Consider the following 13358-nt stretch of genomic DNA (forward strand, 5'->3'; position numbering starts at 1 on the left):
CACCTCCTTCTAACTTATCTTTGCAAGGACCCTATTTCCAAATAAGATCACATTCACAAGTATGAGGGTTAAGACTTCAGCATATCATTTTGAGGGATACAGTTCAATCCACAGTTCCTCCCAAATAATGCTGACATAATTTAAAAAACCATTGAAACTATAGTCAAGACAGTGTGATCATGACTTACATAGAGAAAAGATGTCCAACAGGATATAGCAGGGCCAGACAGTGATGACCTAAGGGAGGTGGAAAGGAATGTAGATTCCTGAGTACTACATTGTGTTTCTCCTGTGTTCATTCAGATTTATCCCCTTTCTTAGCTTTCTTTGTTTTAAAATCTTAGGTGAGGATTATAAAGTAAAATACGGTGAACATAATGTGCTGTAAATGCTAACAGAGCTATTCCCTGCAAAATGCAAACTTACCTCATACAGCTCTCTGTTACAAAGTATCACCATTTCCCTCAACTTCCAACCTTCTTTGGCATTGTGCACAGCAAAACTTTGTTTCCTTAGAGATGTCCATATTTAATAGCAGACAGGGAGGCTTTGACTCAAAAGTAGAAGAGAAAAGAGACAGGGTACCTGACTGTAAGAGCGTTAAACATTTCAAGAAATGCTTTTATACTAGTGGAGGACCTTCTTTGGGTTAAACTATTACACAAATTGACAAGTAGAGTGAAATATGGATCATCTATGTGACTTGATTAATTACCAGGTTGCAGTCTGAGAAAAGTAGATTTATACTTAAATCTATGCCAATCTGTGATTTTGTATCGTAACTTAAAAATAGTGAAAGTGAGCAGTGAACTGGTTATTTTTTCTAAGTCTAAATATGAGGAAAATGCTAAACTTTAAAAGTAAAGCACATTTGTTTGCCCTTCAAAATCTGAGAAGATAAAATCATAACACATGCAAAAACTTCACTGAGTATTAGCCAGTGAATTGTTGAAGCAGTCAGTGTTTAAAATATTGCCAAAGGCTACTTTCTCTCCTATAAGTAAATTATTGTGTTTCAATTTGCAGATATTCTCATCATGTTTTGGTTTCACTCAAATAATAATCCTAAAATAATAAAAAAAAATCTGATAAGGGAGGAAATGCAAAAAAAAAGGGGGGGAACATTTTGGAGTTACGAGTGCCTTAAATGAAAATGAAAGACTGTAAGAATCATAAGAACATTCATATTTTGTATGAAAGTGATATACAACAAAATCATACCCCAGGGTATGTATGTGCATATGATGTTAAAGTATATAAAGAACATAAATTCCATGGAGAAACAACATATTGTGACCAAGAGTTTATGCACACTCAAGAGACTTACAGTGAAAGTGAAAGTCTCTCAGTCGTGTCTGACTCTTTGTGACCCCATGGATAGTTCATGGAATTCTCCAGACCAGAATACTGGAGTAGATAGCTGTTCCCTTCTCCAGGGGATGTTTCTGACCCAGGAATTGAACGAGGGTCTCCTGTATCGCAGGTGGATTCTTCACCAGCTGAGTTACCAGGGGAGCTCCCAAGATAGACTTAAATGGAAGTTAAATAATGAAATATTTCCTAATATCAAAAATTGTTGCCTTTTAGAAACCTTTATATTCGGTCTATACATACATCCATAGGCAAATGACAGCATCAATAATGGGTGCAAGTTCTAATTTGTATTTTCAAAACTGAGATGATACCTTCAGTATACCTATGTTCTAATAGAGTTATATTATCTTTTAATGTTTATTCTTAAACTGTAGATCCAGAGTCAGAATATTCCTAGAAACTTTTAATATTTCTTCAAAATATATGGGTATGTATGGGGATAGGAGAGGTGCTGTTTTTAACTCCAGGAAAATAAATAGTTCATTCCGAAAAGAAAAGTTCTCCATATAAAAATCTTACAATGTGATGAATTTTCTGGGGTTACAGATGCACATTTATACTTTCTAAGGGATCGATAAAAAAGTATCCAACACTAGCACTTAATCCTATGGCTGGAGCTCAATGTCTCTCAATAAAATTTTATTAAAAAAAAAAACTTCTGTACATTTTATAATATTTTATAAAAGTTTTATAAAATCTTTGAAGTTTTTAAAATTTATCAAACTTTTATAAAAATTTCATATTTTCTATTATGAAAAATATAGGAAGTACAAATGCTTTTTTCCCCTAGCTAATATGAATTTTCTATAGATAAATAAAAATAATATACCATGTGTTCCTGAAATAATATGCTTATAATTATAAATGTTTTGCATTAATTTACTCATCATAGAATTTTGTTTTATTTTTAATTAATTAACTATGGGTGTGCTGGGTCTTTGTTGCTGCATGCAGGCTTTAGTTGCGGTGCATGCACTTCTCATTATGGCGACTTCAGTAATTTGTGGCTCACAGATTATAGAGGAAGGGCTTAGCAGTTGTGGTGCAAAGGCTTAGTTGCCTTGCAACATGTGGAATCTTCCCTGGGCAGGGATCAAACCTGTGTCCACTGCACTGGCAAGTGGATTCTTAACCACTACACTATCAGGAAAGACCCTTCACAGAATTTTAAAACTGAATTGGTATTATTGGTGTTATTTTTTATAGCTCTTCATTTAAACCATAGATATATTCTGAAAATATATATGCTTTTAACATGAATGCTAACTAAATAAAATTTTTGGATCGATTGAAGAACCCTTTGATAAAGTAAGTTTTTAAAATTCATGCTATTATTACAGCATTAGGTAATCCAAGATATTTAATATACGATATTTTGTTAAATGATATATACTTAAAAGTAATGAAATTGGGATGAAATCTGCAGAATATGAAAATAAAATTTGTAGAAAGTTTAAATCTTAAAAGATTATACTTTTGTTGCTTCAAATTAAGACCTTGGTAGAAGAAAGCTTAAATGAAACAACTCTAGAGTAAAACATGAGAAGAAACAAAATTATATTCAGTTATTGGAAATAGATATTTTTTTCCCTTTCTATCCCAAGAGTTGCTGCTACTAGGCTCTTTTTAATCATGTATGCTGTTATTTTTATGTTTAATGTGATAGGAGTTTCCCAGAACCTTGTTTTAAATTTTAAATGGAGAACTCAAAACATGTTTTCTGAATTTTAATTTTAAACCTCAAAGTTTAAAATTTGAATTAATTCATACCACATGTTCTTATAGCAGTTGATTATCAAGAATGAAGCCAATTCAAATGTTCTCACAGAATTTACAAACTCAAATTAAAATTCAAATACAGCCTGAAGAGGAAAATACAAACATAATTACCTTTGGGAGTAAAGTTATGAACCTTGGAAAGTAGTTACTTCAAAAGTCAGTAAGAAACTCCATGTATTGCAATGAAACACTATTAGTAACAATAAAATATATTATTTAGGCTTCTTCAGGTCCACAAAACATTACTAAAAGAAAAGTTTGATATAGTTAATTGAGCAACCATTTGTCAAGCAGTCACTGTGTACCGATTTGGCTTTGCTTCTGGCTACAAAATCTCTAGAGGTCGATGTCCTGTCCTGTGGCAGTGGAGTTAAAGGAGAACATTTTCACACGATGGTAACATAAAATATACAGCAGAGACTTCCCTGGTCGCCCAGTAGTTAAGAATCCACCTGCCAGTGCCAGGAACACGGGTTCGATGTCTGGTCTGGGACGATCCCACATGCTGCAGAGCAGCTAAGCCCATGAGCCACGACTACCGAAGCCCACGTCCACAGCGCCTACGCCCGCAGAGCCTGTGCTCCGCAACAGGAGAGGAGGCCACCGCAGTGAGGAGCGCGCACACTGCAAGGAAGAGCAGCCCCCTCCCACCGCAACTGGAAGAAAGGCAGCGTGGCAACAGAGACTCAGCACAGCCAAAAAAACAAATAAATACGTATTTTTTAAAGTATACAGCAGAGGGATAAACAAATTTATGGTAATAATGAGAGAGAAGGTGTCATCATACATTATAATATCTAACCATCAAGCTAACAGTAGCTGGTATAATTCTCATTTTAAAAATAATAAAAATAAAACTGGAAATCACACGATACTCAAAATAGTAAGTTAATGTATCAAAGATATAAATAAAAATCTATTTGACATCAAAATTGATATTGTTATCATTTTATGTATAATACCCAACTTCACTAATGTTTGCCTAGGATTGTAGGAGTGTTCTACAGAGAGGATTTGTCTCAATGAATGAGAAAGAATTTGCCAAGTGGGTGAGATGGAGGAAAACAGAGGAAATGGCATGTGAAAACCACAAAAGGTGACGAGGTACAGTATGGTCAAACAATTGTAAGGCGAGGCATTTGATATATAGACGTTTAAGGAGCAAGGGGAAGGAATAGGTGAGAGGGGAATGAAGGATTATCTTGGACCAGTCAGTGAAAGGGAATGTCTGAGCCATGAAAATAAGCTGGAACATTATCCCCAGTGAATGAACAAAAGACTATTCAGAAACCCTGGTGACAACTGGCATAACAGGTAACCTGTAACTTGCCGTTTAAAAGTCAGGTGTGACCTGCCTTGATATCACTGAACCTCATGTTACTTAGGCTTGAATTCACTGTGCAGATTTGTTTCTGGATTGGCTTTTACTATATTTACACAAGTAACAAACTAGGCTTAGAGGAAGAGAACTAATTTGTTAATATATAACTATAAATATGTTCGGATAGATGACAAAAAATTATTCAGGGATTTTGTTTCATAATTGTGTGGTCTTTTACCTAGACAATTTATTATTGATTCCTTCTTCTACCTGTATTTCCTGAAATACTTCTCCATCTATATTTCAAGGCTGTTCATTAATCATCACGGTTCTAGCTATTCTATAAATGCAAAGGAGAAATACATAGTGATTTTGCTTTGAAACTTCCTATACTTTCATGGTGATAATAAAACATCTGAATTTATAATTCAGATGTGTGAGATAAAGTATTTAGTATCCAACAAAAACAAAAAACCTTCTTCAGGACCTAAATAGCCTTCTTCAGGACCTAAATAGGAAGCCAGGTAAAGTTTTCCACTTCTTCCTGCTTACCAGACTGAACCAATGTACCCACAGTAGTGAGAAGTGGACTTTGACACAGGCAGATCTGAATTCACTGCCTAGAGACAGGGCCCAAGTAAGAGCAGGCGACTCAATTTTTTGCACTGGCTCTCTATTTGCATAATGTAAGCACTTATATTTTCTTTTTAGGACCATTAAGGAGTTTAAAAGAAATAGTCTTTGTAAAATATCTATTAAGTAACATGTGCGTGTTTGCTAAGTTGCTTCAGTCGTGTCTGACTCTTTGTGACCCCCGTGGACTGTAGCCTGCTAAGCTTCTCTGTCCATTGTATTCTTCAGGCAAGTATACTGGAGTAGGTTACTATGCCCTCCTCCAGAGAGTCCTCCCAAACCAGGGATTGAACCCACATTTCTTATATTAGCAGGATGGTTCTTTGCCACTAGGACCACCTGGGAAGCTCATTAAATAACATATTCTCTTCTAACTCATACTCCTTTTTCTGGTACACTTCTGGTCTAAAATTCAACAAGCCCATGGCCATGGATACAATCCATCAAAGAAAAGCTATTTTGTAGAAATGTACCCCGAAGTTGCATATCTTATGTCACATTTTTTTAAAAAATGAAAATTGTTTATCTCCTTTAAAGTTTTTAAACCCCACTTGAAATGTCAAAGCACTAAGTAGTTGATTATTTTAAAATTTATTGCACAGCCTTCTCTATCTCCCAGAGATCAATGGTAGGGAAGACGACTTTGTCATGTAATTTTCATTATGAAGCTGCCTTTGTTAGGATGTAAAAGTTGTTTATACAATATTCTACTTTCTAATCAACCACTTAAGGTTCATGAAGAATAGAAAAGTAGTAAAATTTGAAGATAATGTGGAAAAGGCCTTTGACTAGGTTAAAAAGCTGCAGATGGGAATCAGCTATAACTAACAATCCTGAACTTATTGCTCCAGCTGGTAATTATTTTTGAGCCTTGTTACACACATCTGACAATCAGAGGTGTTCACATTGGCCTCTTGTAGCTCTTCTGTGAGAACATGTGGGAAAGAGTTTTATACTGCCAGATAGAGAAACAGAGCTCAGGATACAATAGATCTAGCAAAGTGGTTTGCCTTTCTTAAGCCAAGTCTGATGGGGTGTGTGTGTGTGTGTGTGTGTGTGTGTGTGTGTGTGTGTGTGTGTGTGTGTGCATATATTCAATTAGCAAACTCTATTTATTAAGGAACTATCATTTACTTTGCAACTGCAGTTGTTGATGCTCAGTTGCTAAGTCTTGTCTGACCCTTTGCAACCCCATGAACTGCATCTTGCCAGGCTTCCTGGTCCATCACCAACTCCCAGAGCTTGCTCAAACTCATGTCCATTGAGTCAGTGATGCCATCCAACCATCTCATCCTCTGTTGTCCCCTTGTCCTCCTGCCTGCAATCTTTCCCAGCATCAGGGTCTCTTACAGGGAGTCAGCATCAGGTGGCCAAAATATTGGAGCTTCATCTTTACCATCAGTCCTTCCAATAAATATTCAGGATTGATTTCCTTTAGGATTGACTGGTTTGATCTCCTTGCTGTCCAAGGGACTCTCAACAGTCTTCTCCAGCACCTCAGTTTGAAAGCATCAGTTCTTTGGCACTCAGCCTTCTTTACGGTCCAACTCACATCCATACATGACTACTGGAAAAACCATAGCTTTGACTAGAAGACTTTTGTAGGCAAAGTGATATCTCTGCTTTTTAATACACTATCTAGGCTTTTCATAACTTTTCTTCCAAGGAACAACTGTCTTTTAATTTAATGGCTGCAATCACCATCTACAGTGATTTTGGAGTCCAAGAAAATGAAATCTGTAACTGTTTCCACTTTTTTTCCCATCTATTGTCATGAAGTGATGGGACCAGATGTCATGATCTTAGTTTTTTGAATGTTGAATTTTAAGCCAGCTTTTTAACTTTCCTCTTTCACCTTCCTCAAGAGACTCGTTAGTTTCTCTTCACTTTCTGCCATGAACAGTATGAAAACGCAACTGCAGTTGTTTACAGTTGATCTTGAAGACAGATACTACTCCCCTCATGAAGTTTCCCGTGAAATATTCCTGTAAGGACAAAACAAATGCAGAGTTCACATTTTACCCCTGTGATAATATGAGTGACCACAATACTGTTTTACAAGCTTTGTCATGTGCACATAAAAAATAAAATAAAATCACTAACAGACTCTTACTACTGAAATTCCTTACCATTCTACTTCTGTGTTTGAAATACAGTAATATATAGACATTAGAGAGAACATACTTTCATTTGGCTGAGTTGGGAAATATAGAACTTTATTGTGTATGGACAATTTAAAAATATTTAAAGTAATGCTGAACTAGATTTCACATTTTATAAAATCTTATACATTCACCTGCTATAAAATCACAAAGGCAAAAAGGTGCAAAGAAGCAGCAATTTCTTTCTGGCAGTTTCTCTCTCCAGAGCAAATCACTATCACCAGTTTATTTTGTTTAATGCCAGGAACTTTACAAGTTGAGAAGCCTAGGGTTTAGAACACATCAAAAGAGAAAGAGATCAAGGGTCAAGGATATAGATTAGCAATGGGTTAAGAATGAAAGTAGAGATACACTCATCGTATTGAAAAATAAGGAATGATTTTAATGGAGGAAATACTAAAGCCTATTAGCCATGCAGATAGCAATTCCACACACATATTTCTAGACCAGACCTGTTTGACTGGCTTGGTCTCAGAACAACTAAGGTAACCAAAAGAGAATGCTGATGTGAACAAAGTCAATAACCGTTTGCAGCACAAACATTCTAAAGATATGGTTCAGGAGATTTAAAATGCTATCATCTAGAATTTGAGCAAATGAGGAAGTTAGGAGGCAGGAAAGTCAAAGAGGAGAAGAGAATTACAGAAGGGAGGAAACATACAATATAACTCACATTGAAAAAATTAGACAAGCCATTCAATTAGCTCAAGTTATTTCCCACCTATGAGGACAGGGTCAAAACTGCATCCAAGAAAAGTGTCACTGGCCATTAATTAATGTTTCTTATATAAGTCCTGTCAAGGTTTTTTAGGCTTCTAAGTAGTTTGGAAAAAGAGGGGCAGAGATAAATCTTATTATGGTCACCTATTGACCCTCTTAAAATTTCACTATATGGCCCAAGTTTCAGTCAAACATGAGAGGTAATTGTGTCCTTGTGCTTGAATCTGACTTGACTAATGCCTATCAATATTTTCATCACTCATTTTGAGGTGTGGTCAATGGTAAATGTCTGAGTCCTGTGCAAATACTATTAACGTCTCAGTACTGGGCAAATACTGTTCAGTTAAATACACTGAAAGAAGTTTATTCAGCAAGGAAAGAGAGTATCATAGCACAAGTTTCATAGACTGGTTAAATATAAGCTATTTTCATACCCTCTAAAGCCTTTTGAAGAATTGAGTTTTGGTAGTAAATTTGGCATGCATTTCACCTTGCATTTCTTTATCTTGGTTCCCTGTGTAAATATATTCTACTTTGCATGGGTTTACAGATTAATCAGTGTCTAATGGGGCTTCTCTGGTGGCTCAGCAGCAAAGAATCTGCCTGCAATGTAGGAGATCTAGGTTTGATCCCTGGAGGAGGGTGTGGCAACCCATTCCAGTATTCTTGTCTGGAGAATCCCATGGACAGAGGAGCCTGGTGAGCTGTAGTCCATAGGGTCACACAGAGTCAGACACAACTAAAGCGACTAAGCAACTGCAGCAGCAAGTGTCTAATGACTCCACATTTGGAAATTAAGGATTATACAGTTTGTTAATGCTCACTGCATTCTTCTTTCTAATGATTTATTCTTTTCCCTCCCTAATTTACAAATGCTGAAGGATATATACAAATACATCAGTAGGAAAGTAATAATGATCACTATAACTCGGATCTTAATCAGTTTCAGATGTATTTCAGAGAAAACCATGCATAGTGTTTACTCATGTTTACATCTGGTTTCTAATACTGTCAGATGTTTTGACAGTTAAATTCATTATTACAAACATGTCAAGGAGCTGCTCGCATTTTTATTTCACTAATTATCACAAAAATAATTTAACTATTAGATTTTTTTTAAGAACAGATCCACTTAATTTGAAATTTCTTTCATAAACATAGTTTGTGTCTGAAGATAATATTGGTCATGGAATATAATTTTTGAACACAAGTTTGCATTCTTATTTGGCATACTCCCTTCATATCTCACTGCACAGAAAAAGTTGGTGGCATAACACAAGAAGTGGTGCTTAGATACATGAAAGATGTGTCTTAATCACTTCTTCTCTTCCTTCTAGTGAGATTTAGCTCAGCTGTCCCACTCCATCAAAGATTTTGCACTCTCAGAAGTATTTTCTATGATAGTTTATAAGAATTTAGTGATCTAACTTATTTCATAAAGAAAATTATAAGAAACACGGTAGAGAAATTTCACTCCATGTTCTCTCTGTATAGTGACATCTACTGGGCTGTAGCTCACAGTGATTTTTAAGCAAGTACCTGCTCATTTTATGGAGATGGAAGCTCATTCCTCCCCAAGTACAAATATGTAGTTAATTGTGATCCAGAGAAATAATTTTCACTTAAACATCAACGTTAGTTCCAGAATTTAACAAGGTTACCTGAAGGTAGTGCTGGAAATATATACCCTTGATGTCTAGATTCGTAAACCTCTGTTGGTATAATTCAAAATAGGCTTCTTCTATACAACTGTGAAATAATTTCTTAATATTATGTTTTGGGAGTATCCCGGAAGGTAGGGTATTGTATATGAGTGACCGTGGAAAGGTCGACAAAGTTACTGCATTGGGGACATTAAGGAAGCACAATAGGAAACAATACCCATTAAAAGGATAAACTTCTGCGATGAGACTGTTTTATGTCGACCGGTTTTAGAAAACGTTCTACAGGAAAAGATCGAGACTCATGCCTTTAAAAAACCCATCTACTTGCCTTAAAAGGATGCTGTGATCCTTTTCTGGCAAAAACTGCTTTGCACTTTGATAGTTTAAGGCCAAGCTTAATCCTGAATGCCTTCCCAGAGCAGCCGGTAACAAACAAAAACCTTGGAACACACCCTGTAAGTTGCTCACTCCACCGCGGAGTGAGAAAGGAGCAGAGTTGTTTAGTTGGCCCCCTAGCCTGCTGCAGCGCATTCCTGTATCTCGAGGGCAGCTTGTCCTGGGGTCGGCCCCGCCCTGGCGGCTCCCTGCCACCCTCTCGCGGGCGCGCTCTGGGTGGGGCCTCGCGGCCGGTGGAGATGCGGCCGAGTGTGTTGGGCGGGTGATGTGAGCTGGCTGGGCGGCGCGCCGGGGCAGCCGGAGCCGTGCGCCGCGTAGCTGTAATCGGACACCCGAGCGCTCGCCCTTGCGCCGGCCACTTTCCATTCACTCCCGAGTGCTTGATTGAGCGACGCGGAGCAGGGCTCCGGGTGCCGCGCCGCGGCAACGCTGAGGATTCCTTTACAAAGGAACTCAGAAGGCAGGAAAGAAAGAATTTCATCGCTGGGACGTCCTAGAAATTACGGTCTTTTGGGGAAAGCGCTAGAAAAGAGGATCCAAACCTGTAGCGCATTGACGACTTTTCCGCGCTGATCTCTTTCCACCTCGGTAAGCTGGATTCGTTGTTTTCAGCATTACAAATTTAGCAAAATACAACTTTGGATCTGTGTATAGACTTTTCACACATCCGTGTTCTCAAATCTGGGCATTTTCTTAAGAGCGCATGCAGTTTGTCATGGAAGTGTTTCCCTAGCAGAGAGCCTGGCTGGAATTGTTTTTTTAGGTTATGACACCTGCGGAGAGTTTAAAGTTGAGTATCCCTGCCTTCTAAGGCAAAATTACTGGAGAGAATTTTATAAGAGGCCTTTCATTACATGTTATTAGTGTTCAGTCGTTACAAGTGAACACAGTAAGCATCGTGTCTTAAGTGTTTGAGTTAAAGGGGAGAAGTCATAAAATGTGAGGGGCGGGGGCATGTATAAGATACTTGACTTTCCCTCACTTCTCATCTCTGGATGGCTTGAAATCACGTTGCTCTTTATACTCACTCCACTTGACCTGTCATTTCATCTCCAATGTTATTTTTTGCAATTTGTGGCATATGTTGCTTTCATAGGGACATATCAGATAAGATATTGATAATAGCAGTATGTAAAAATGTGTATTTATTGTCCTGCTTAATACAGAGGCAAAGGTTAGGCATATTTATATATTTGGTGGGGAATTTAACTATAAAGTCAACAAAACCAGGGAGCAAATTACTAAGGGAAAATCACCCTATAAAATCGGTTTTCTTTCAAGTTAATTTAGGGATAACAAGGTGAAGAGGTTGTGGAAGCAGGAAGTGTTTCTTTTGAAAATTAGGAACACAAACATCTCTAGGGTTTTCTCCATCTGTGTGGTCAAAGAAGCATAGAATTTTTTTTTTCGACCTCTTACATGTACCACCTAAGAAATCAATAGAAGTTTTGTTTACAGTGGCATATTCAGTTTAGTTGTTCCTTTGATTCTGTATTACTGAAGCTTCTCTATTGCTCCTGTACTGTATTACTTGTCAAATTTTATTGGCATTTCTTTATTGAATAATTGTGGTAAGATTTTACTTTTAAAAGCCACATACTATTGAAAATCAGTATTGTTATAACCTGTAAAAATAAATTTCTAGATTAAACTCTGTCATGTCATCTCATTGTATAATTGTGTTGGACTCACAATGATTTTTCTTTTTGATGGTCCTGAGTTTATTTTGCATGTGGCTACTGGAGCCCCTATAGATTTGATATTACACATGTGATCTCTGGTGTTCAGACATTAGTTAATAGCATACATCAATTATATAGATATGGTTTTAAACAGTAATACCTGTCCCTCTGATTTATCCTTTGAAATTTTGACAGCCCACTTTCTAGGTGATTTATTTTAAAAAAGCATTGAGGGATACATGGTTCACTGGATTGCTCACCACTAGGTCATTGGTTTGTATTTGGCACAAATTCATGGTTACCTCATCTACATCATTTAACAGCTGTATGGTCATCTGTATAAACTGGCAGATAACTAATTCCAGTGATATAAGTGATGAGGAATTGAGCCCTGGTAGATTTTTGTGTAGAACTATCATTTCAGAGATGGTTACTCCAAAGAGCTAATGAGTGTGTGGAAGTGAAATTTTATGTGAGGTTTTTCTACTGCTACTGTATTTATGGTAGAAACAGAAGTTTCCATCTGTTAATCCCTATTGGCACCATTCTCAAATCTTTTCAATGTAATGTGTGTTTTGCTGTTGTTGTTTAAAGAGAATAACAAGTTTAAATATTGGTTTTTCCTTTGGGAATTGACAACATTTTCCTGGCTGCTTTGTTTAATATTCACATTATTTTGCTGGATGATGAAATAATTTCACTTTTAACAAAGACTTCTAGACACAAATGAATTCAAATCCAAATTTTCACATGTAAGACAGAAAGTCACAGCACCTCCTACTGTTTGCATAACTCTGAAAGTTCAGATATGTCTTTGTGAATAAGGTGCTGTCTAGATTGCAGGTTTTGTGTGTATGGGTGGGTGTGTGCTCCTAAAGTGTGAAGTAAAATATAACAAACTTATTATCTTTATTGTAAAGGTATTTTCCCTTGGATATTAACTTGCAAATCTGAAGAAATGGCATTCCAGGCAGTTTGCCTCTTGGTTGGAGTATTTGTTTGTTCTACCTATGTGAAAGGATCGTCTCAGCCCCAAGCAAGAGTTTACTTAACATTTGATGGTAAGAAAGTTGATAAACAATCTGAGAAAAATTTTGAAGTCTTTTTTTTTTCTTAATCCAGATACAAAAATTAGTAAAGAGAGTAAAATAATAATTGAGTATTGATTAGCATTAAAAAATGTCTACTGGATTGCTTTTTGGATGATGTGGCTGTTTTAAATTATTGATTACCAGACAAAGCCGTCTGTTTCATTTGTTTATGAAAATGTGTGAAATGGATTCTGCCCTTTTTTGAAGTTCCTTCTGTGTTTACATGTACATTCATGAGGAGATGGTGAGGACTCCAAAGCCTAAGATCTTTACGCTTAGTAGTCATTTACCTTTGATGAAGAATACCCCTTATACGGAACTTCTCATCCATAGAAAGAGCTGTGCAGGTTTAGTTATTGAAATTTTTTTCTAATGCCTTTTGAGCCTTAAATTCAAGACTAGGTCTCTCCATATGTTGTTCTAATGGTGTTCTTCTATTTCCATGAGGAGATCCTGAGGTTGGCAAACTCTCCTAAGTAATTAAAAAGGACCTAAAATAATATGCTTTGGATTGCTGTTATATGCAAATGCTCTCT

General features: G+C 36.7%; 1 protein-coding gene and 1 long non-coding RNA gene across 2 annotated transcripts in view; one reads left to right on the plus strand and one right to left on the minus strand.

Annotated features, from left to right (window-relative positions):
* Positions 1-3855: 3855 nt before the first annotated feature.
* The window catches only part of LOC132659678 (uncharacterized), a 55544-nt gene continuing 46041 nt past the window's right edge, over positions 3856-13358 (minus strand). The window contains exon 2 of the long non-coding RNA XR_009600347.1: positions 3856-7092. This is a non-coding gene — a long non-coding RNA (uncharacterized LOC132659678). The remainder of the gene's footprint in view (positions 7093-13358) is intronic.
* Positions 10418-13358, plus strand: part of SEMA3C (semaphorin 3C) — a 205335-nt gene continuing 202394 nt past the window's right edge. Inside the window, exons 1-2 of the mRNA XM_004007807.5 lie at positions 10418-10637; positions 12652-12792. Of these exons, the coding sequence (XP_004007856.2) occupies positions 12690-12792 (103 nt within the window). The 5' untranslated portion in view covers positions 10418-10637; positions 12652-12689. The remainder of the gene's footprint in view (positions 10638-12651; positions 12793-13358) is intronic.

Source organism: Ovis aries, chromosome 4 (assembly GCF_016772045.2).
Source record: "Ovis aries strain OAR_USU_Benz2616 breed Rambouillet chromosome 4, ARS-UI_Ramb_v3.0, whole genome shotgun sequence".
NCBI classification, from domain to species: domain Eukaryota; kingdom Metazoa; phylum Chordata; class Mammalia; order Artiodactyla; family Bovidae; genus Ovis; species Ovis aries.